Source organism: Nicotiana sylvestris, chromosome 8 (genome assembly GCF_000393655.2).
Source record: "Nicotiana sylvestris chromosome 8, ASM39365v2, whole genome shotgun sequence".
In the NCBI taxonomy this organism is placed as follows: Eukaryota; Viridiplantae; Streptophyta; class Magnoliopsida; order Solanales; family Solanaceae; genus Nicotiana; species Nicotiana sylvestris.
The window spans coordinates 132,473,719-132,499,988 of NC_091064.1; the positions used below are offsets into that span (position 1 = coordinate 132,473,719).

The window sequence follows — 26,270 nt, forward strand, 5'->3', positions numbered from 1 at the left end:
CTCAGTCAGCCTTTGTACAACCTTCACATTATCCACTACCGTGATATCCTTGATAGATTTGATCTTATCGGGGTTGATCGTGATCCACCAGTTGGATACCATGAATCCGAGAAACTTGTCGGACCCAAACCTGAATGCACATTTTTCTGGATTCAGTTTTATGTTGTACTTCTTCAATATACCGAAGGTTTCTTGCAAATGTTTTAAATGGTCCTCTGCTCGTAGGGACTTAACTAGCATATCGTCAATATAGACATCTATTATTTTTCATATTTGTTCTTTGAACATTTGGTTTACTAGTCGTTGGTACATGGCACCAACATTTTTTTATCCGAATGGCATTATGTTATAGTAGTACGTGCAATATTTAGTGATGAAAGAGGTTTTTTCTTGGTCGGTCGGGTTCATCCATATTTGGTTGTACCCGTAATAGGCATCGAGAAAAAATGAGAGTCTCATGGTCGGCCGTGGAGTCGATCATGAGATCGATGTTTCGCAAAGGGAAAGAATCATTGGGGCATGATTTATTTAGATCTTTATAATCTACACATTCTAAGTTTGTTTCCTTTCTTAGGAGCCACGAGTACGTTTGCTAACCATTCCGGGTATTTGACCTCCCGGATGGATACTATTTTAAGGAGCTTAGTTACCTTGTCCTTGATGAAGGCATGTTTGATCTCGGACTGGGTCTCCTTTTTATTTTTACCGGGAAGAACTTCGAGCCCAAGCTCAATTTGTGAGTAGTGATCTTCGATGGGATCCCTGTCATATCGAGATGGGACCAAGCAAAACAATCCATATTAGCTATAAGAAATTAAATGAGTTTTTTCTTAAGCTCGGGAGTTAATCTTGTGGCCATGTATACCTTACGATCGGGAAGATGTTTGATTAGAACGACCAGCTCCAATTCTTCGACCATTGACTTGGTAGCATTGGAATCATCGAGGGCGATAAAAGATCAAGGAATCCCGAAGTCATCGTCTTCATTAATCTCTTGTTTGTCCGATTGGGTCGAAGCAGGCATCGATGATTGCTATTTGGCTTCTTGTTTTGCTTTCAAACCTGGGTCCTTTGTCGATGTGAGTGTTGATATGGGAATTATTTCATCAACGACAAACATCTTCTTCATGGAGGGTTGCTTCTCGTACACCTCTTTATCCCGTCTGGTGTTGGCAATTTTAATACCTGGTGAAGGGTCGAAGGTACGACCCTCATGTTGTGGAACCATGGTCTCTCGAATAGGGCGTTGTATCTCATATCGCCCTCGATTACATAGAACTTGGTTTTTTGGATGGTTCCAGCAATGTTCACTGGCAACGTTATTTCTCCCATAATAGTTTCACAAGCCATGTTGAATCCATTCAGTACTTGGGCTACAGGTACGATCTAGTCTTGAAGGCCGAGTTGTCCTATGATCCTCGAACGAATGATTTTGGTTGAGATACCTGGATCAATTAGCACATGTTTAACACTACTTTTATTCATAAGTATAGAAATTACCAGTGCATTATTATGAGGGTACATGATTCCTTCTGTGTCCTCGTCGTTGATAGATAGAGTCCCTTCTGGTATGTAATCCCGAGTTTATTTTTCTCTTATGATTGATACTTTGGTACATTTCATCATTGGACCTTGAGGAATAACGGCCCTTCCGATGATCATATGTATGGCATGCTGGGGTTCGTCTTGTCCGCTTTGTTTTTTGGAATCCCTATTTTTGAAGTGATTCTTAGGGCTATCACTCAAAAGTTCTCGAAGATGATCGTCATTGAACAAACGGGCTACTTCCTCCATTAGTTGTCGACAATCATCCGTCTTGTGTCAATGTGTGCCATGATATTTGCATATTTGGTTGGGATCCCTTTGTGCTGGATTGATTTTGCAAAGGTGGAGGCCATTTGGTATCTTCGATGCATCCAATGGCCGATACGATGGCAGCTTCATCCACATTATAGTTTTACTCTGACACTTACTCGTGAGTCCTCGTGAACTTTGACCTCGATCATTTCTCATTTCACTCCGTGTAGAATTTCGCCCAGATCCATTGCCTCTACGGTCTCCATTATACGGTTGATATGATCTCTGTTTGACCTAGGTTCTCAGTCGATATCCCTGTTGATTCTAGCTACGGGCCTGGTACGATAAACGGACCTAAAAGGAGCCCCAGTTGATCATCCTCGACCCTAATCTTTGGCTGATACCGATTGTGTACATCGGCCAAAGTGACAGCTGGGTATTCAATCAAATTTTGCTTCAACCGCTGTGAAGACACTGAACTTTGAACGTTGAGACCTAGAGTGAAATCTTGAATAGCCCAATCGTCAGTGACCGGTGGCAAATCCATCCATTCCATTTGGAATTGAGACACGAATTCTTTGAGCATCTCGTTATCTTTCTGTCTTACATTGAAAAGGTCTGACTTCCTGATTGCGACCTAGATGGCCCCGACGTGTGCCTTTACAAAAGAATTGCAAGCATAGCAGTCAATAGAATTAGGCGGTAAATTATGATACCAGATCATAGAACCCTTTGATAGAGTTTCCCTGAATTTCTTCAGCAAGATGGATTCAATCTCGTCATCTTCCAAGTCATTTCCTTTGATAGCACACGTGTAGGAGGTGACGTGTTCATTTGGATCAGTCGTCCCATTATACTTAGGGATATCGGGCATACGAAAGTTCTTGCTGTTTGGTTTCGGAGCCGCACTCGGGAGGAAAGGTTTTTGTACAAATATTTTGGAATCTAGTCCTTTCAATATAGTTGGTGCCCCCGGGATTTGGTTGACCCTGGAGTTATAGGTTTCCCCCTTCTTATCGTATTCCTTGATCTTCTTTTCCCCTGTCTCGATTCTCTTTATCAGTTCTTTAAGCATCTTTATGATAGCAGGATTGGTCTCCGATTCCTTCTCCTTCTTGTTTTATAAGATTCACCTTCTTATCGTTTTCCTCGATCTTCTTTACCCCTGCCTCGATTCGCTTTGTCAGTTCTTCGAGCATCTTTATGATAGCAGGATTGGTCTCTGATTCCTTCTCGTTCAATTTCCTCGAAACCTATTTGACCCTGTGTACAATTTCCTGGGATGGCACAAATTCTACCCTGCTCGGTGTATGTTTTCGATTTTGGAGCTGGGCTATTGTTGTCTGCTGTGAGCATGTGATTTTTTCCATATTCAAAATACTCCTATAAAATCAAAGAAATAGAATTTTTTCCAATTATTTGCCAATTTTAGGATTTTTTGTAGGATTTTTATTAATTGTTTGCATTTTTGTGCATGTTTAATTTTTATAAAAAATCATGAAAATGCCCCAAAAATGTCAAAAACACCATGCATTGCATTTGGATTTTGTTTTCATATTTTTAGGATTAATTAGTTAATTAATTGTTTTATTAAAATGAAAATAACAAAAATTGGCTCATTTTTACATTTTAGCTTTTAATTTTAGATTAGTAATTTTTCTCTTTTAATTTAGGATTAACTAATTGTTATAAATATTATAATTAGATAATTAGCTTAATTTTACAAATTAGATTTATTTAGGATTTAAATTAGGATTTTTATTAAATAAAACAAAAAAAAAAACAAAGAAAAAGAAATAAGAAAAGAAATTGTAAAAGGAAAAGGGCCTAACTCGAAATTGGGCCAATTTTAATCCCAAACCCGTCCAAAATCTAGCCCACTCCCAAGCCTACCCGGTCCAGTTCCCACCCTCCTAAAACGACCCCGTTTCACCATATCCCAATCACAATCGTTGGATCCCTATGATCCAACGGCTCGGAACTAGGCACCCCTTTTGTATGATACTGTCTTAACACAGACACCCCACATATCGAACCCCTTCATTTCCATATCCCTCCTCTATACAAATGAAACCCTAGCCGCCTTCATATCCCACGCCGCCTCCGCCGATGACCACCCGCCGGAAATCACCTCACGGCGGTGCCGGTGCTCCAAATCGCTCCAAATTAACACCATGTGATCCTGAGTCCTTTTCCAACATCATCCCACTATCAGCTTTCCCAAAATCCCCACCTAAATCCACCAATTTCAGATCTGAGATCAAAGCCTAAAAACCCTAAGTCTCCAAAACCACCCAAACTCACACCCCATGACCTCCAAACCCCCCTAAACTCGAATCCCTTATTGATTTCCCCAAACAACCCCACAAAATTCCACAATTCCAAATCCAAAAGGAGTTCAGTTGGTTCAAAGAAAAGCTCTCGAGTTTGTTGTTCCAATAGTATTCGAGTCCAAGCTTGTTCTCCGGTGTTTTCTTCGTGGATTAGGCTTTCAGGAGTCTTTTCTTTTAAGGAGATTCGGTCAAAATCCATGCAAGCCGGATCCTTGGAAGGAAAAGACCTTTGTTGGTCAATCAATGTGGAGAAGGACATCACAGCGTGTCTTGGCTGCCTTTTATTCCACAAATGATAAGGTCTCACCATTTACCTCTTCATTTTCTTTTCTTCAGGTTTGAGTCAGTGATCTCTTTAGTTTGTTTTTTAGTTTGTGAATATGTTTGTTTTTTCATTTGAGAGTCGTCCCTGTTTCAATCTTTTGGTCGTGTTAAAATCAATTTCTTAGAGGTTTATTAACTTAGTTTAATTCATGATTCATTTAGTTTAACTCTTCAAATAGCTTCATTTATTGTCACAGTTGTAGTTCCTTTTTTGTTGTTCTGAACCATCTATTAGTATACTTAAATTGCCTGATTAGTATAAACTCTTAAATAGTTGTTTTAATTAATGCATAATTAGCTTAGGGTTAGTTTTTATTCAAGTTGTTTTGTGTTGTTATAATTTGTTTAACTCGTTTGCCTAGGTTAGTCATTCAAACCTGTTAATTTGAAGAGCCTTGTAAAGTTCATCATGAACTAGGTTCACCTCAGGGTTTAGGTTTATGTTTTTTAAGATGTTTAAAATTCAAACATTGTCAAGTTTTGTTGTTTGATTTACACAGGTCTGCCTATTTGTGTTTACCCTAATCTGCAAATCAGTACAAACTTCTAGGGTCCTAATTGAACTAAACAAAACTTAAGGGAATTTCAGAACTTTAAAAAATAAATATCTAGGAAGAGGAAAGTTCTAAAAGTACCAGTTCTCCAAAAAATGATTTTAAAAGATGCTGAAATGGACAGCTGGACATTATTCTCTATCACAGTAGCTGTACCATGCACAAAATTAGGGTTGTATATTCCTTAGATGCTATTTTTGGACCTACTCTATAAAAAGATGTTACATCGCGCGTTTTCGTACGTTAAAATTTTGTTTTCAGTTAACCGACGTAGACTCGGGGATGAGATCATCTTGACGTTAATGTATATACGCTATTTATAACAAACGATAAAATAAGTGTTATGAAGGATAAAGGGGTACGCGGATTAAAGAAAACGAGTTTCGTTGAAAGTGGCTAATTTGGAATAAAATACGGGTCCCCGATAATTATGAACTAGTACCATGCAAGGTACCATATGACCATAGTAGTATAATATATAAAGTATATATAAAGTATTTTAAAAATAAATAGAATTTTAAGTAATTTGTTGTATGTTTTAAATTATACGGGTAATTAATTAATTATCGGGTAATGTGACATTACCCGATTAACTAATAAGTGGATAAAAATTAATAAAATTAACTTTCCCAATGTGGCAAGAAGCCACCAATGTCAAAGAGTGACTAAGGGAGTGCGGAACCAAAATGTGGTTTATTTTTACTCAAAATACTCAAATAAGTGTAAAAAAAAAGTTACCAAACTATATATAACGCCACTAATAGTGGCGCTATATTGACAAACCTTACATAGCGCCACTATTAATGGCGCTATACAGTAATTACCTGACCCCCACCAATAATGTCCGTGTTCAATAATTTAAATGCGTATAAAGCCACTTTTTGTGGCGCTATATACAAAAAAAAAATAACCCGGCTAGCCATTTTCTATATAAACATCGTAAAATCGCCACAACTTCATTCAAAAATTTTTTTTAACTCTTGTTGGTTTCTATTGTTGTTAAATTCTCCAGCATTTTTTCATTATGGCTGAAGAACGTAGAATAAGAGTATCATTATATTGGGGGTGAGGTTGTGATGGAGAATAAGTCTGTGGGCTACAGTTTACCTGCTAAGTGTAATGTTAAATTGCCACTTTCAATGGAGTACGAAACATTGATATCGTTGTTATGCAAAAAAATGAGTGTGAGAAAACGTTCAGTGATACTCAAAGTAACCGGAAGATATCCGTATTCCGTTACGCCGCAAGGGGTTGCTTTTTACTCAGAGTTTAACATCGACGATGATGACACTTTGAGTGATTTCTTGAGGACTCCGGACGAATGCCGGGAATTTCTTGTAATCACAATGTTGGAGATGTACGTGAAGGTCGAAGACGTTCCAAAAAATGAGGTTGTGCGTAGTAGAGATAACCCCCAGTCATCGGGTGGTTATTCTGGATCAGTTTTTGCCGGACATGTTCCAGATGAAAGAATTTTTCTTGATTTAAATTTATCACCGTCGGCGAATGAGCAGCGAGAAAATAATTTATACCCTACTTTCCATAATTCACAAGAAGAGTGGTAAACTTCAATTTTCATTTGTGTTAATTATGTATATTTTTGCGTATTGAATTAATTTTAACGCTCATATATTTAATAGGGGGTACCGGCCGGATATGAATTTTACAAGTGGCCCATCCGGTAGTCATCACCTAACTGAAAACGTCCATCATGGAATGTCATCACATTACAACTTATAAGTGAAAAGCTACATCCATATATAAAGAATTTATTAATTTTGTAGCTTATATTTTTGTTGAAATGTGCAGTGAAAACGAGCAAGTTGAACTACCCGTACTCACTCAATTGCCCAAAAACGACGTATTACATCAGGATCTGGCAGATGAACAGAGTGAGGAAAAGAACAGCGATTACGATAACAATGCCGATGAATCGGGAGACGAGACACCATTTGCTCGTGAGGATGGTGATGAAGAGGACGAGGAGGAAGGACCCGATTTGAAGAGAGCCCCCCATAGACGAAAAGTGTACGAGTCTGAAGTGCCGTTTCATTCAAGGGAGATTCCTTATATTGATAACTTGCCAGCCGTGCCGGATGTGGAAGCTCTCACAAGGGATTTTGATGAAATCCGGACAGCAATGTGGGATGAGTCTAGACCAACGGTGCTTGCAAAGGGGATGCTTTTTCCTGATAAAGCACGCGTAAGCAGGGCTTGTAAAATGCACAATGTTAAAGAGTGTCGTGAGATGCAGGTATCGGAGTCAAGTCCGACGGTATACAAGGCTATTTGCCGCAGGTGGTTTTGGCCATGTAATTGGATGTTGCGTGCGTCGAAGAAGAAAACAGGTATGTGGAAAGTGGGTAAATACATTCCCACCCACACATGCGAAATGGACACTTTCAACGGGAATCACTTCAACTTGGATATTGACTTGATATCTCTTGTACTTATTCCGCACATCGAAGCGTCCATAAGGTATAAAATCAAAGAGTGCATTACAGCAGTCTACCAGGAATATGGCCACACAATTACTAAAAGAAAGGCATATCTTGGGCGCAAAAGAGCGTTTGAAATAGTCTATGGTAACTGGGATAAGTCATTTGCAGATCTGCCTAGCTACATGGCTGCACTGCAGCACTTTAACCCCGGAACAGTTATTGAATGGAAGCTTGAGCGGAGTTCGGGTAAACCAGAATATATATTCAATTACGTGTTCCGGGCGTTTAAGCCAGCAATTGATGGTTTTCTGTATTGCCGGCCCGTAATATCCATAGACGGAACTCATGTCTATGGAAAGTATGATATCAAGCTATTGATAGACGTGGCTGTGGATGCTAATGGACAGATATTTCCTCTAGCCTTTGCTATTTGTGCAAATGAAAGCACAGAGACGTGGACAGTGTTTTTGAACCACTTGAAAGAGCACGTTGTCAAACATCGTTCAGGTATTTGTCTAATATCTGATCGGCACAGGGGTATATTAAGTTCTGTGGAGAACCTTCCTGCCTGGCAAGAACCTTATGCATACCACCGTTACTGTGTGAGGCACTTTAAGGACAATTTCAAGAAGGCACATCCCAAAAAAGATCTACATGATTTGATGTGGATGGCAGCAACAGACCACCAACAACATAAATTCCGGAGGCATATGGATTCTATCAGGAAAGAAGACGATGCAGCATATCGTTGGTTAATGCGACATGATCCTGAAAAGTGGACGTTGCATGCAGATGGTGGCAGACGCTGGGGAATTCTTACTACAAATGTGTCAGAATCCTTCAACGGGTTATTAAAGTCGGCAAGAGGATTGCCCGTCACAGCCATGGTGCGTATGTCGTTCAAGCAGATAGCGGAGAGGTTTGTACAACGGTCTGCAGCTGCAACGGAATTGATGGAAAAAGGTGTTGAATTTATGCCAGTGCCTATGAAGAGATTAGAGAAATACAGACGGCGAGCACATTGGCATTCCTTTTTGCAATATGATAACGAACGAGGTATTTTTGAAGTTCGCACCGCTATCCATAATAATCGGGGTAATAATGTACATACTGTAAATGAATCCACAAGGTTATGCTCATGTGGGAAATGGTCAATCTACCACATGCCTTGTTCACATGCCATCAAGTGTTTTCAACGTGTTGGTTATGCGGAGACCAACTATATTGATCAACAATATAGTGTTTCCAAATACCTAAACACATATAGTGGTCAGTTGCAACCAGTGGGTTCTGAGCATTACTGGCCCCCAGAACCATTTAAAATGGTGTGTAACAAGTCCTATTTGCGTAAAAGACAGGTGCAGAAGAGAACGCGTATACGGAACCAAATGGATGTTAGTGATATCGTATATGCACGCAAATGTGGTATATGCTCGCAAACAGGCCACGACCGTAGAAAATGTCCTTTGGGTGGCAACAATAATCAAGCTCAGGGCGGGTGTTCTTCTATTGTACCTAACTACCCATGAGTTCATGTTGTAATAATTAGTTGTTATGTATACGATTTAAGTATTTATGAAATAATATTTTCTTGTTTGTTAATTATGATTTGTACTTTCCCTTTTTACCTATTTAAATAATAATTTAATATAATTATCGGTATATTTATTATGTGTGTTGTCTTGTCGCTATGACGATATTTAATACACAAAATATACATATGGCACTATGTGTGTCTTGTCTTGTCGAACTGAAAAGGCTGAAAACATCATGATATGGCTCCATTAGATATGTGTGACCGGCTGACATAAAGTCGTCTCGTCAACATCATGATATGGCGCCATTAGATATGGCGCTATCTAATATAGCGCCATTAGATATGGCGCTATCTAATATAGCGCCATTAGATATGGCGCTATATGTTGTTATACCAGCATAGAATACAAAAGGAGGGAGATAGAATTATTACAGAAATGAGGGAGAAACTGAATGAGGTGGAAGATAAAAAATGGAGAGCAGAATGGAATTGTGAAGCACACAAGGAACGCAACGCAATGATATTGAATAAACCCTATCCTAAGTTCGGGGGTCAGCCTTGTCCCCAGGTATACCTTGTAATCCGAAAGGTACTCAATCAAAACGGTCTGCTCCAGTTCTTCGACAGTTGATTTGGTCGCATCCGATTCTTCAGGGGCGATGAAGGTTTGGGGGGCGAGGAAGTCTTCCTCGTCGTCTTTGGGGGTCTGTACGCTTCCCTCCTCGTCCGAGACCGGGCGTGTGGGGGTTGGCATCTCATGGTGGACTACGAACATTTCTTGCGCTGCCCGCTGTTCTCCATGTATGGTCATGATGCCATCCCTCGTGGGAAACCTTTTCACTTGGTGACAGGTTGAGGGCACTGCCCTCATGTTGTCTATCCAAGGCCTGCTGAGTAAGGTGTTGTATCTCATGTCGCCGTTGATGACCTGGAACTCAGTGTTCTGAATTGTGCCAGACGTGTTGATCGGGAGGGTGATCTCTCCTTTTTTTACTTTGCCGATCATGTTGAAGCCGTGGAGGATTCGAGGGGCGTGAACGACTTGATTGAGCAGCCCCAACTGTTCTACTACTTCTTACCTGATTATATTGGCTGAGCTACCTGGATCCACGAGCACGCGCTTTATTCTGGTGTTGTTTAAGAGATATGAGACAACTAGCGCGTTATTGTGTGGTCCCGTCATAGCCTCGAGGTCCTCCTCGCTGAATATGAAGGTATCTTCGGGTACGCATTTTCGGGTCGATCCTTCTTCCGTAGCAGACGTTCTCGTTCATTTGAACATGGGTCCTTGAGGAGCGGTGGTTCCCCCAATGATCATATGGATGTTATGTTGGGAGACCTTCCCTTTCGTCCGGGTTGAATCCGGTGGTGTATTGTCCTCTAGGACGGTTGTGTCCTTTTCTTTGTTGTTTTCGAGGTTGTCATTCTCGACCCTATTTACCGAGCCAGACATTTCGACATGAAATCAAGAGTTCATGGACAAGAAAAATTGTGAAAGATAACTTGCGTTTTTTCTATTGAATCGACAAGAAAATAATCACTTTTGTTTTTAGCCCCACAGTGGGCGGCAAACTATTTACCGTGAAAATGGTAACGACAATTAAATTTGTAAACGGGATTCTAAAAATACGTGATCTATTTTTATGCTAGTTGTTAGAGCAGATGGTTCTAAGAATATGAAGTTTAATGACAAATTACAAGCTAAAACGGGGCAGTAACCAAACCGAGGGGCTTATTGTCCTGGTTTCGGATTGGTCGATGGATGGCCTCGAGGTCGGTATCTTGGATCGAACTCGAGCTATGGGGGGTAGTCGGGAGTGGGATAATTAGTAGTATATGATCAAGCAAGGCTCTTTGTGGCCAATACCAAACAATAAATGAAGAACAAGTATGAAAACTATAGACGCTAAGAGTGGTCTCGAGCCAATAAGAACGAGAAAGTTAGAGAGAAAAGAGAGAGAGAGATATTATTGATCTTGTGGAGAAATAGCTGGAGCAACATTAGACGGGGGATTACAAAGTGATGGGGATCCCCTTTATATAGGAGGGAAATTTGGTACAGTACAAAACGTGTTAACCGTGAAGGTGTGTAGATAGGATGGCTGGACGTGACATCTTGAAATAGGCCCCCGGAAGGTCAACTTTGTCAGATTAAGCTATATACCTTGGGAACTCCCCTCTTGCCTACTGTAGCCCGCTATAGCTGTCAGAATGCGATGTCCTCCGGACCGATACCTGATGACCCCCGAGGGTGATTCTCGACCTTGGCTCCGAGCTTTGAGGGTCATGATCGCGAGACAACCCTATGGTGAGGAAATATGGCCCCGAATTTGCCGTATACACGTATATATGTATGTATATGTATATGGGATATGGGAAGAGGTTATGGCGTTATATACGCACCACCACCTAATCAGCTGGTATATGTTGATGATGTTGCTCACAGTGGCCAAGACGATATAGGCCCTCAATGTCTTGATGATATTATGTACACCCATACCTATGCATGACACAACATTTATACGCATGTGCATGATATTATAAACGTTTCAAAATTTACAGAGTTATTAAGATTTAAAAGTATTTCTGTATTCCATGTTTCATCTATGTCTTTTACGTACTTATTTTCGTGGCTTACATACTCAGTACATTTTTCGTACTGATGCCCTATTTCTCAGGGCCTGCGTTTCATACCCGCAGGTGCAGGTAGGCAAGCTGACGGTCCCCCTTCTTAGGATCCCTGATCAGCGAGAGTTGGCGTGCTCTATTTGATCCGGAGCTGCTTTTGATGTTGGTACGATACGTTTCTGTTAGAGGTCTGTAGATAGCATGTCTAGTTGGGTTGTATGTGGCCTTGTCGGCTTTCAGTTTTGGATGTATAATTATCTATAATAGCCTTGCCGGCTTGCCCACTGTATTCTGCACGTATACGTACATATGCCTTGATGGAAGATTTCCTTCACGTATGTTATTTTCGTAATGCAGCAGATGTTATACAGGTTCATATCTTAGACACATGCTTAAGGGTGTTTGATAGATAGGACTCAGGCACCCGTCGCGGCCCATCGGTTTGGGTCGTTACAAAAGTGGTATCAGAGTGGTTCTATCCTAGGGTTGTCTACAGACCGTGCCTAGTAGAGTCTTGTTTATGGGTATGTCGTGCAAGACACTTATAAACAAGAGGCTACAAGACATATAGAATGTTATCTTCTCTTTTTATATCAGATCGTGCAATACAAGAATTCATGTTCCTAACGATACGTTATATTTTTAGCAATGCCTCCATAAAGTACAGCCACCCAGAAGGGAAAGTTCGTGGCTGGTGAGACTACTAGTCGAGCGCCATGAGTTACCAGGGCTTAGGGAGAATCTCATGGTGAGATTCCATCTCAGACATGACATACCCCACCTTTTCTAGAAGAGCTCCGAAGGGCACCAGCTCTAGCACCCGCCTTTGTACATTTGGCACCTTAGCCGGATGCGCTGGGTCAGGAGATGAGAGATATTGTTCAGTTACTGACCCAATTAGTAGTCGCATAGGCTCGACATTAGGAAGCAGGTATTGGTCACGTAGATAGGTCCGTGAGTGCGAGGGTTCGTGACTTTATTAATTTAGACCCTCCGGTATTCACTGGAGCAGACCCGAATGAGGACCCTCAGGTATTTATTAATAGAGTGTAGAGGATGTTATGGGTAATGAAGGCCAATACGACAGAGTCAGTTGAGATAGCTTTCTATAGACTCCGAGATGTTGCAGTTAATTGGTACGAGTCTTGGGAATTGTCCAGAGGTGAGAATGCCCCTCCAGCGGTATGGCAGGAGTTTACGGAAGCTTTTCTTCATCATTATTTTCCACCCGAGATTAGGCGAGCCAGAGTTGATAGGTTCTTGACCCTTCGGTAGGGAAACATGAGTGTTCAGGAGTACAGTCTTCAGTTTGATTCGTTGGCTAGGTATGCTTCTACTATTGTATCTAAGATGGAGTATCGGGTTCACCGGTTCGTGATGGGATTAGAGCCTCACTTGCTTAACGATTGTATGTCGGTTTCACTTCAGCCAGACATGGGTATTTCTCGTATTCAGGCATACGCTCGGGTGTAGAGGAGCATAAACAGAATCAAAGGGCCGATCATGAGCATGATATGGCCCAGAATAAGAGAGAGAAGTCTTCAGATCCTTCTGGTGAGTTTCGAAGTGGCCAGAGGCAACAATAATCGAGATATCAATCCCAACCCTCGGCTAGTGCGCTCCCTCAGTTTGGCAGTAAGATATTTGATCGTTCTACATATTCAGGGCCTGGTCAAAATTTTAGGGCCTCAGGTTCTCAGTATAGGGGTGAGTCAAATCAGCTGAGGCCACCCTTGCCACGATGTACTCAATGTGGTAAGCAACATACTAAGTAGTGTCGTATGGGATTAGGTGTTTGTTATACTTGTGGTTATCCGGGCCACGTTATGATGGATTGTCCGATGAGAGGTAATGCAAGCATAGCTCAGCTAGCAGGATCTGTAGCTGGATCGTCATTATCAGTACACCCCCCTAGGCAAGGTCCCTAAGAACCAATGAGTCGCGGTAGAGGCAGAGGCGGAGCATCTAGCTCGAGCACCCCTCAGAACCGTATTTATGCGTTGGCAGGACGACATGGCCAAGAGTAATCGCCTGATGTTGTTACAGGTATATTATCAGTCTCCTCATACGATGTATATGCACTGAATGATCCAAGTTCCACCTTATAATACTTTACTCCATTGCTTGCTAGTAAGTTTGAAATAAAACCTGAATTGGTTAAACCTTTTGAGGTGTCTACACCTATTGGGGACTCGGTGATAGCTAAGCAGGTATATAGGGGTTGTATAATAATAGTTCATGGTCGACCTACCGTAGCAGACTTAATCGAGTTAGATATGGTAGAATTTGATGTTATAATGGGTATGGATTGGTTGGCTTCTGGTCATGCCAACTTTGATTGTAGATCAAAGATAGTCCGATTTCAATTTCTAGGGGAGCCTGTTTTGGAGTGGAAAGGTAACACGGCTTCACCGAGAGGTAGATTTATTTCCAATCTCAAGGCAAGGAAGATGATTAGAAAGGGTTGTATTTATCACTTAGTTCGGGTTCAGGATGTGGAAGTAGAGTCACCAACCATTTAGTCCATCCTTGTGGTAAATGAGTTTCTAGATATCTTCCCTGATAAACTTCCGGGTCACCCGCCAGAGCGAGAAATTGAGTTTTCTATTAACCTAATACAAGATACTCACGCAATATCTATTCCTCCCTATAGAATGGCCCCCACAGAGTTGAAAGAAAAACTAAAGGACTTGCTTGAAAAAGGTTTTAGCAAACCTAGTATGTCACCGTGGGGAGCACCTGTGTTGTTTGTAAGGAAGAAAGATGGTTCCTTACGAATGTGTATTGATTATAGGCAACTAAATAAGGTGCCGATCAAGAATAAGTACCCCTCCGAAGAATTGATGATCTATTTAATCAATTACAAGGTGCCAAGTGCTTTTCAAAGATAGACTTTAGGTCCGGGTACCATCAGGTAAGGGTTAAGGATGAAGATATTCCGAAGACAACATTCAGGACTAGATATGGGTACTTTGAGTTTCGGGTTATGTCGTTCGGTCTGACCAATGCCCCAACAATATTCATAGATTTGATGAACCGTGTGTTTAGGCCTTTCTTAGATCTGTTTGCAATTGTAATTATTGACGATATATTGGTATATTCTCGTTCAGAGGATGATCATGTTGGTCATCTGCGTACTGCGCTTAGAGTTCTACAAGAAAGGAAGTTGTATGCAAAATTTTCTAAGTGTGAATTCTGGTTGACCTCTGTAACTTTCCTTGGGCATATCATTTCGGGGGAAGGCATCCGGGTGGATACACAAAAGATTGAGGTAGTAAAGACTTGGCCTAGGCCCACAACACCGAGGGAGGTTCGTAGCTTTCTTGGTTTGGTAGGATATTACAGGAGATTTGTGGAAGGATTTTCTTCCCTTTCAGCACCTTTAACAAAGTTGACTCAGAAGGGAGCAAAGTTTCAATGGACTGATGCTTGTGAACGGAGTTTCCAGGCATTAAAGGACAGGTTAACTTCAGCACCAGTTCTAACGCTCCCAAAATAGACCGATGGTTATGTTATCTGTTGCGACGCTTCAGGCGTTGGATTAGGTTGTGGCTTATGCTTCTAGACAACTAAGAAAGCATGAGAAGAATTACTCGACCCACGATTTAGTGTTAGATGCGGTGATTCATGCACTAAAGATGTAGAGGCACTACTTGTATGGCATTCATGTTGATAGCTATATGGATCATAAGAGCCTCCAGTACATCTTCAAGCAAAAGGAATTGAATCTTCGTCAAAGGAGATGGTTGTGTCACGACCCAAACCGAAGGGGCCACGACGAGCACCCGGTGCCTTACTCAACCGAGTACCAACGCAACATATCTTTCTTAACATGTTATCATGAGTAAATGAGCCAGAAAACCCGTCATGAGATAACAAGAATAAAACATAAGGGAAGACTCAACATATGAAGACCCAACATGATATACAAACTAATATATGTGACATACGGGCCTATAAGGCCAACATGACCATTAGTAAACTCGAAACATAGGCCGACAAGGCCATATGATTATCCATACACCTGACATCTGTCTACAAGCCTCTAAGAGTACATAAAATCATAAAGGTCGGGACAGGGCCCCGCCATACCAATCAATGCATATCCAAAGCAGACTGACCAAATAGGCAACTCCGGAGCAAGTGGAGTGCACCAACACCTTCGGCGGAGCTGATAGTCTACTTGGAGGACTGTCAACCTATCAATCAGAACCTACGAGCATGAAACGAAGCGTCCCCAGGAAAAAGGGACGTCAGTATGAATAAAGTACCGAGTATGTAAGGCAGGAAAACATAAATAAGAACAGTAATGTAAAGAGAGATAGAGGAGATACAACCTGTAACATCTGAGTGTCTTTGGGGGCTACTGACATGAAATACATAATATATATATATATATATACAAAAACTTTTAAAAAGCATACGCCTCTGTGGGCATCATCATCATCATATCGTACCTGGCCTCAAACAGGACTCGGTAAAAACGTACCCGGACATCATAAGGCTCGGTAGAATTGTACCCGGCTATGTGGAGCTCGGTAAACCCAACTGATCAGTGGTTGCACAATAGGTGTCGTACCCGGCCGACTATAGCGCGGATCGGTAGAGTAAAATAGATACATATATATAATGCAAGTAGGACTCATTGGAATCATATTCTGAATCTTTTGGAGTGACGTAAGGTCGATATTCTCCGTACACGTTATTAGAAATAACTCTTCATCAAGAATCTTATAAGAATCAGGAAGTACCAACAACATTGATAACATAAGAATAAGAGAAGCAACCTCAACATCAATTGTTCCATAAGAAGGGAAACAATGTAAGTACTGCTAGCTTCTAAGAGTAGAGTACCTTTTGAAGCTCGTTCATTGCATTATGTACAATCGAATTCATGCAAAAAGAAGGAAAGGTATAGCCTCACATACCTTGTATATGTACTGCCCAACCTCAAGCTATGCAAATATCACGACTTCTTAGTCTACAAAAAGGGAAATGACACTATCATTATCGTTTAAGCGTCGTAACTATTATGTATCGACCCCAACCTATTTTACGATGAAACGGACAGAACCTCCCCTATATATATGACTTCAAACAAGTCAAAACAATCACCAGACATGCCAACATACCGCCATCACTTCATACACAACATGACAACCATAATAGTGTCAAACAATTCGAAAATGTTACGACGAATGACTTGCAAAAAACCCTGCCATTATGTGGTGTTTCTCCACACCATTCCTCCTCTCAACTCCATAAAATAGTAGCAAAATAGACAACCCAATAGCAATACGAAACAGACCACAAAATAGTCCCACAAGTTCAGCAACTCAAAATGAATTTTTCAGTTTACTTAAACACGTTTTAACTTATCTTTTCTTTCAAATTGAGAAACACAACAAAAAGTACATAATTATACCTCTTATCCAATAAACCAGCCATGAATTCAACTTAAAAATAAGTTCACAACCAGCCAACCATGACACAAGAACAAACAACATACCACTATTTCGAAACTCGCTAGGTCTATTCTTTACGATCGAGTTACAACTCGCAAATGCATAGATAATAGAAGGAGAAGCATAACCTTAGCTTGTACTGAGTATAACCCACGAAACTTGGTCCTTCTTCATCAAAAATCAGTTCCTTAACGTGGCTACAAGAAGGAGAAAGAGAAACTAGCAAGCTGTCTGGACTTTTCAGCACTAGAATCACGTCGTAACACCCGAAATACCCTAGGGTTTGTGTGGGATTTTCGGGGAGGAGTTGCAGGAGTTAAATATGGTTTTCAAGGTCTAAGATATGGGTGAAATAAATGAATTGATAATACCTTAAAATTCCCCTCTTGGCCAACTTTGGGTCTTTGAATTGATTCCCCTCATTTTGGCAAATAGGTGATGCACCTACTTGTCACCTACCAATCAGCGCAGTCTTTCGAAAATGCAAATATGTCTATAATTGGAGATCGTATTGACAAACAGCTTAATGTATTGGAAACTAGACTCATAGATCTTCAATTTGATATGTAGATCATCCCTTGATTCCAATTATATTGGGAGAAAAGTGCAGCTAGATTTGACCTAAAATTTAGCCCATTATGAATGTAACTTGTGATGACCTTTGCCAACTTTTTGTTCCACAACTCGCTTGACTTAAAAACATAACACAAGACTATCATGCGACTAAAATAAATCATAACTTAACTTCCTCATCATGTTAATCAGCCTAGTCTTACCCCAAAAGTATATGTTATAACATTCCAAACTTGTCGACTTTCGACGAAACTTATTTTCTTCAATTCGTTTAGCGTCTAAGCTTTCCAACCCTTTTGGTACTTGTTATTCATGATCTTAAAGATTTGTAACATCCAAGATAACATGATTAACTTATGTTATGTACTTTCAAAAATGATCTCATTTTCGTGGTTACATCAATTGGCTTACGACGTACTCTCACGTACGAAAATGTGGGATGTAACCGGTTTGAGCTACTTAAAGACTATGACGTTGATATTTTATACCATCCGGGGAAGGCGAACGTAGTTGCCGATGCTCTCAGCCGTAGATCTACAGGTAGCCTATCGTATTTGCAGCCAGAAAAGTGGGGAATAGCCTATGATGTTCATCACTACCTAGTCTTAGAGTTTGGTTACTAGACTCAGGTGACACTGGAATTACTCTTTAGGATACGACAACATCCTCTTTAATAACTGAAGTAAAGGAACGCCAGTATGAGGATCATGTGCTAGTTCATTATAGAGATACCACTCTTCAAAAGGAGAAGACATCGTTTGAAATTATAGAAGATGGGGTTCTTAGATATCAAGGGCGATTATGTGTGCCTAATGTTGCAGGGCTGCGTCGGCAAGTTATGGGAGAAACTCACTATTCCCGTTATTCTATCCATCCAGGAGCGACAAAGATGTATCATGACATTAAGGAAATATATTGGTGAGACGGAATGAAAATGGATATAGCAGAATTTGTTGCTCAGTGCCCTAACTGTCAGCAGGTTAAGATTGAGCATCAAAAACCCGATGGATTATTGCAGGCTATGGAGATTCCGACTTGGAAATGGGAAATAATCAATATGGAGTTCATCGTAGGCTTACCTCGTACCCAGCGTAAGTTCGATTCGATATGGGTGATTGTTGATAGACACACAAAGTCAAACCATTTTCTGCTCGTTAGAACTACATATTCCTCAGAAGATTATGCGAGTCTTTATATCAAGGAGATAGTAGGACTGGATGATGTCCCTGTATCTATTATCTCATATAGAGGAGCTCAATTTACAGCTAACTTCTGGAAGTCATTCCAAAAAGGATTAGGGACTCAAGTAAGTCTTAGTATAGCATTTCATCCCCAGACAGATGGACAGGCTGAGCGTACTATTCAAACACTGGAGGATATGTTGTGAGCTTGTGTAATAGACTTCAAAGGTAGCTGGGATGATCATCTGCCGCTTATTGAGTTCGCGTATAATAATAGCTACCATTCTAGCATTCAAATGGCTCCATACGAAGCTCTTTACGGACAAAAGTGTAGGTCACCTATAGGGTGGTTTGACGTTGGAGAACCTGGATTACATAGGCCAGACTTGGTTTAGCAAGCCATAGAAAAAGTAAAGTTGACTCGGGATCGACTATTGATAGCTTAGAGTCGTCAAAAATCATATCTGACGTGCGGCGACGAGATTTAGAGTTCAGGGTTGATGACTGGGTATTCTTAAAGGTGTCGCCTATGAAGGGTGTGATGAGGTTTGGTAATAAAGGGAAACTTAGCCCACAGTATATTGGGCCTTATAGGATCATTCAAAGAGTGGGTCGAGTAGCTTAGGAATTATAATTGCCCTTGGAATTTGAGTCTATCCATCCGGTTTTTTACGTATATATATTACGAAAATGCATTGGCGATCCTACCCGAGTAGTGCCAATAGATGATGTACAGATTCCAGAAGACATATCATATAAGGAAATTCCGGTTGCCATTCTAGACCGACAAATCCGCAAGCTACGGAATAAGGAGGTAACCTCCGTGAAAGTACTTTAGAGGAACAACAATATGGAAGAAATGACTTGGGAGGCTGAGGAAGACATGAAGTCTAGATATCCCTACTTATTTCCTCATCCAGATAAGGGTCCGACTGAGACGTCATAACCTCAAGGTGCGTGTACAAATTCTTGTGCTAGCTATTGTTATTGGTTGTGTGAGGCCATCGTCGTTATTAATGATTGTGGTCCTATATGGCGTTAAATTACTGGGTTTCTACTAGAAGAGTTGGTAGTAGCATTGTTACAAGGGCAACTCTACCAAGGTTATATAAATCCCGGAAGGTTAAACATTCGAGGAAGAATGTTTCTAAGGGGGGAAGGATGTTACATCTCACGTTTTCATACGTTAAAATTTCATTTTCAGTTAACCGACGTAGACTCGGGGATGAGATCATCTTGACGTTAACGTATTTATGCTATTTATAACAAGCGATAAAATAAGTATTATAAAGGATAACGGGGTACGCGGATTAAATAACGGGTTTCATTGAAAGTGTCCAATTTAGAATAAAATACGGGCCGAGCGATAATAACCGATAATTATGAACTAGTACCATGCAAGGTACGATATGACCATGGTAGTATAATATATAAAGTATGTATGTAGTATTTTAAAAATAAATAGAATTTTAAGTAATTTGTGGTAAGTTTTAAATTATGCGGGTAATTAATTAATTATCAGATAACGGGACATTACCCGATTAACTAATAAGTAGATAAAAATTAATAAAATAACCCCCCAAACGTGGCAAGAAGCCACCAATGTCAAAGAGTGACTAAGGAGTCACTATGCCTAGGTGGCAAACGAGTGCGGAACCATACTATTGTTAATTTTTACTAAAATTACTAAAATAAGTGTAAAAAAAAAAGTTACCAAAGTATATATAACGCCACTAATAGTGGAGCTATACAGTAACGTTAACTGTACCGTTACTGTATAGCGCCACTAATAGTGGCGCTATACTGACAAACTTACATAGCGCCATTAATAGTGGCGCTATATGTCTTATACCCTGACCCCACCAATAATGTCTGGGTTCAATAATTTAAATGTGTATAAAGCCACTTTTTGTGGCGCTATATACAAAAAAAAAAAAAACAACCCGGCTAGCCATTTTCTATATAAACATCTTATAATCGCTCCAACTTCATTCAATTTTTTTTAACTCTTCCTGCTTTCTATTGTTGTTAAATTCTCCAGCATTTTTTCATTATGTCTGAAGAACGTAGAATAAGAGTATCATTATATTGGGGGGTGAGGTTGTGATGGAGAATAACTCTGTGGGCTACAGTTTACCTGCTAAGTGTAATGTTAAATTGCCACTTTCAATTGAGTACGAAACATTGATATCGTTGTTATGCAAAAAAATGAGTGTGAGAAAACGTTCAGTGATACTCAAAGTAACCGGAAGATATCCGTATTCCGTTACGCCGCAAGGGGTTGCTTTTTACTCAGAGTTTAACATCGACGATGATGACACTTTGAGTGATTTCTTGAGGACTCCGGACGAATGCCGGGAATTTCTTGTAATCACAATGTTGGAGATGTACGTGAAGGTCGAAGACGTTCCAAAAAATGAGGTTGTGCGTAGTAGAGATAACCCCCAGTCATCGGGTGGTTATTCTGGATCAGTTTTTGCTGGACATGTTCCATATGAAAGAATTTTTCTTGATTTAAATTTATCACCGTCGGCGAATGAGCAGCGAGAAAATAATTTATACCCTGCTTTCCATAATTCACAAGAAGAGAGGTAAACTACAATTTTAATTTGTGTTAATATGTATATTTTTGCGTATTGAATAAATTTTAACGCTCATTTATTTAATAGGGGGTACCGGCCGGATATGAATTTTACAAGTGACCCATCCGGTAGTCATCACCTAACTGAAAATGTCCATCATGGAATGTCATCACATTACAACTTGTAAGTGAAAAACTACAACCATATATAAAGCATTTATTAATTTAGCAGCTTATATTTTTGTTGAAATGTGCAGTGAAAACGAGCAAGTTGAACTACCCGTACTCACTCAATTGCCCGAAAACGACGTATTACATCAGGATCTGGCAGATGAACAGAGTGAGGAAGAGAACAGCGATTACGATAACAATGCCGATGAATCGGGAGATGAGACACCATTTGCTCGTGAGGATGGTGATGAAGAACCGGATTTGAAGAGAGCCCCTCATAGACGAAAAGTGAACGAGTCCGAAGTGCCGTTTCATTCAAGGGAGATTCCTTATATTGATAACTTGCCAGCCGTGCCGGATGTGGAAGCTCTCACACGGGATTTTGATGAAATCCGGACAGCAATGTGGGATGAGTCTAGACCAACGGTGCTTGCAAAGGGGATGCTTTTTCCTGATAAAGCACGCGTAAGCAGGGCTTGTAAAATGCACAATGTTAAACAGTGTCGTGAAATGCAAGTATCGGAGTCAAGTCCGACGGTATACAAGGCTATTTGCCGCAGGTGGTTTTGGCCATGTAATTGGATGTTGCGTGCGTCGAAGAAGAAAACAGGTATGTGGAAAGTGGGTAAATACATTCCCACCCACACATGCGAAATGGACACTTTCAACGGGAATCACTTCAACTTGGATATTGACTTGATATCTCTTGTACTTATTCCGCACATCGAAGCGTCCATCAGGTATAAAATCAAAGAGTGCATTACAGCAGTCTACCAGGAATATGGCCACACAATTACTAAAAGAAAGGCATATCTTGGGCGCAAAAGAGCGTTTGAAATAGTCTATGGTAACTGGGATAAGTCATTTGCAGATCTGCCTAGCTACATGGCTGCACTGCAGCACTTTAACCCCGGAACAGTTATTGAATGGAAGCTTGAGCGGAGTCCGGGTAAACCAGAATATATATTCAATTACGTGTTTTGGGCGTTTAAGCCAGCAATTGATGGTTTTCCGTATTGCCGGCCCGTAATATCCATAGACGGAACTCATGTCTATGGAAAGTACGATATCAAGCTATTGATAGCCGTGGCTGTGGATGCAAATGGACAGATATTTCCTCTAGCCTTTGCTATTTGTGCAAATGAAAGCACAGAGACGTGGACAATGTTTTTGAACCACTTGAAAGAGCACGTTGTCAAACATCGTTCAGGTATTTGTCTAATATCTGATCGGCACGGGGGTATATTAAGTTCTGTGGAGAACCTTCCTGCCTGGCAAGAACCTTATGCATACCACCGTTACTGTGTGAGGCACTTTAAGGCCAATTTCAAGAAGGCACATCCCAAAAAAGATCTACATGATTTGATGTGGATGGCAGCAACAGACCACCAACAACATAAATTCCGGAGGCATATGGATTCTATCAGGCAAGAAGACGATGCAGCATATCGTTGGTTAATGCGACATGATCCTGAAAAGTGGACGTTGCATGCAGATGGTGGCAGACGCTGGGGAATTCTTACTACAAACGTGTCAGAATCCTTCAACGGGTTATTAAAGTCGGCAAGAGGATTGCCCGTCACAGCCATGGTGCGTATGTCGTTCAAGCAGATGGCGGAGAGGTTTGTACAACGGTCTGCAGCTGCAACGGAATTGATGGAGAGGGGTGTTGAATTTATGCCAGTGCCTATGAAGAGATTAGAGAAATACAGACGGCGAGCACATTGACATTCCTTTTTGCAATATGATAATGAACGAGGTATTTTTGAAGTTCACACCGCTATCCATAATAATCGGGGTAATAATGTACATACTGTAAATGAATCCATAAGGTTATGCTCATGTGGGAAATGGTCAATATACCACATGCCTTGTTCACATGCCATCAAGTGTTTTCAACGTGTTGGTTATGCGGAGACCAACTATATTGATCAACAATATAGTGTTTCCAAATACGTAAACACATATAGTGGTCAGCTGCAACCAGTGGGTTCTGAGCATTACTGGCCCCCAGAACCATTTAAAATGGTGTGTAACAAGTCCTATTTGCGTAAAAGACAGGTGCAGAAGAGAACGCGTATACGGAACCAAATGGATGTTAGTGATATCGTATATGCACGCAAATGTGGTATATGCTCGCAAACAGGCCACGACCGTAGAAAATGTCCTTTGGGTGGCAACAATAATCAAGCTCAGGGCGGGTGTTCTTCTATTGTACCTAACTACCCATGAGTTCATGTTGTAATAATTAGTTGTTATGTATACGATTTAAGTATTTATGAAATAATATTTTTTGTTTGTTAATTATGATTTGTACTTTCCCTTTTTACCTATTTATATAATAATTTATACTTAATTATCGGTATATTTATTATGTGTGTTGTCATGTCGCTATCACGATATTTAATACAAAAATTATATATATGGCGCTATGTGTGTCTTGTCTTGTCGAACTGAAAAAGCTGAAAATATCATGATATGGCTCCATTAGATATGTGTGACCGGCTGACATAAAGTCGTCTCGTCAACATCATGATATGGCGCCATTAGATATGGCGCTATCTAATATAGCGCCATTAGATATGGCGCTACCTAATATAGCGCCATTAGATATGGCGTTATATGTGTATTGTTTAGCCTATAAATAATGGGGTCATTGTATTTATTTTGTGTGCTAAAAATTTCCCCCAAGAAATATTTCATTAAAAGTAAGTAAGGTTTTTATTATAAGCAAATAGTTCACAAATGGCTCAACATGGTCGTCCACCAATTTGCTCTTGTGGAAAACCATGCATGATGGATTGTGGGTGGGAAGGTGCTAACGTTGGACGCCGCTATTGGTGTTGTATGAACAAGTTGTACAAGCAACCCGACAAACCTACTTGTGAATTTGATGAATGGGCTGAGGAACCATGTTATCAGGAAAGCTACAGGGATAGATTACATGAATTTCATAATATGTTGTTATACCAGCATAGAATACAAAAGGAGGCAGATAGAATTATTACAGATATGAGGGAGAAACTAAAGGAGGTGGAAGATAAAAAATGGAGAGCTGAATGGAATTGTGAAGCACACAAGGAACGCAACAAAAAATATAAACGGGTACTTGCGGAGGTGAATGCGGGAGTGAAAGAGTTAGAAGAAGAAAAAGAACAAATGGAAGAACGATTAAAGTGGTTGGAGCGAAGAATAAATGACAACTGAGTATCTGAACATTTACGTGTATGTGTTTAGTGTCATTTTCATATGTCATATCTTTTTATTATGTTGGCCTGTTATGTTTGTGTTTGTATTGTACTAATGTTTTCCTTGTTTGTTGTACTTAATTTTATTTTAATTTAAGTGGAAGTTAAGTTTAAGTTGTTGTGTTACTATACCAAAAACTATAAAACGAAATTTGAACTAAAAAAAGCAACTGTCATATTCGACTAAATATTGTTGTTAATGTACAAAAAAATATTATTTACACCAAAAAAACAAAAATATGGAAGATCGAATCAATGTGTCCCGCATCCGGTGTGTCTCAAAGTAGCCGTTGGCCTGAGGCGCATCCCCTGCCGCCCGGGTACACTATCAGGATCATCATCATCAAGTCGTCTCCTTATGGCTGGATGCGGCACAGGATGACATGGATCAGTGGTGCTGTCAGGTCCAGTAGAAGGCTACATAATAATATCAAACTAAATATAGAAAACTACATAACAATTCACAAAAATATATATTGTCTTACCATAATCGTGTCTGGATCCTGAATGTAGTCATCTGTCGCAGCATCGCATGAAGCCTAAAAAAGTAAATTAATAAAGTTAAAACAAAATAAATAAGTTATAGTAAAAACAGTAATAAAATTAATACTAATAAACTCATACCTGCGCATGTGATGAGCTGCCATAACTCAGTCGGTGCCCACTATCAAAATCTCGGATCGGTCGAGACTCATTAGTGGTAGACGGGCCAGGGAAATATCTACCCAACTCCACTCCTTGAAAATCCGAGCCCATCATCAAGAATTGACCCGATGGGGTCACCTGCGACGTCCCTGGAGTGTCATAAATGCCAAGGCTGTAAGACGGCATGTCGGTCTCATGCATGCCACCTCCCATATCAGCAGCAACATCATCAGCAGGAGCCTCAAAGCCCCCTTGCTGGGGACCTCCTCTCCGCCCACGACCGCGTCGTCCAACACCAGCAGGTCGTCGTGGAGCAGCAGCAACTCATCGGCCACCACCCCGTGGCATACCACGACCTCGCTGGTATGTGGCTGGGTCAACATAATCTGGCTGGTGTGCCAAACACTGATCCGATCGGCCTCACTGCATTGTCTGGGCAGCCACATCCATTATGCGACGACTATAGTCCTGCATGATCACAGGGTCGTGGACATAACTCTGCATCTGCTGCCCCATACGATATACGGTATGCAATCCAATCGCCTGCACAAAAGTTTTTAATATAAACTACGTATTTGACTAGAAATTACTATTAAAGTAATTGATAATAACAGAAAACATACCAGAGCCTCATGTCTCCCGGCGTATGAGACGTATCGACCATCTACCTGATGAACTGGGTTCCCGATAAAAAGTCGGGAAACAGTGCGGTACCATGCCATATAAACGTCGATAGGAAAGTGTTGCGGAGCTGGGGTCAAGTCCCCTCGGCTGTCCCAAATACCCAACTGC

The 26,270-nt window shown here is 40.6% G+C and overlaps 1 protein-coding gene across 1 annotated transcript in view; it reads right to left on the reverse strand.

Moving 5' to 3' along the window:
• Positions 1-25,760, reverse strand: part of LOC138875687 (uncharacterized) — a 37,845-nt gene extending 12,085 nt beyond the window's left edge. Inside the window, exons 1-3 of the mRNA XM_070154546.1 lie at positions 25,458-25,760; positions 25,319-25,372; positions 25,158-25,250 (exon numbers count right to left, since the gene is read on the reverse strand). Coding sequence (XP_070010647.1) covers positions 25,158-25,250; positions 25,319-25,372; positions 25,458-25,691 — 381 coding nt within the window. The 5' untranslated portion in view covers positions 25,692-25,760. The remainder of the gene's footprint in view (positions 1-25,157; positions 25,251-25,318; positions 25,373-25,457) is intronic.
• Positions 25,761-26,270: the final 510 nt, after the last annotated feature.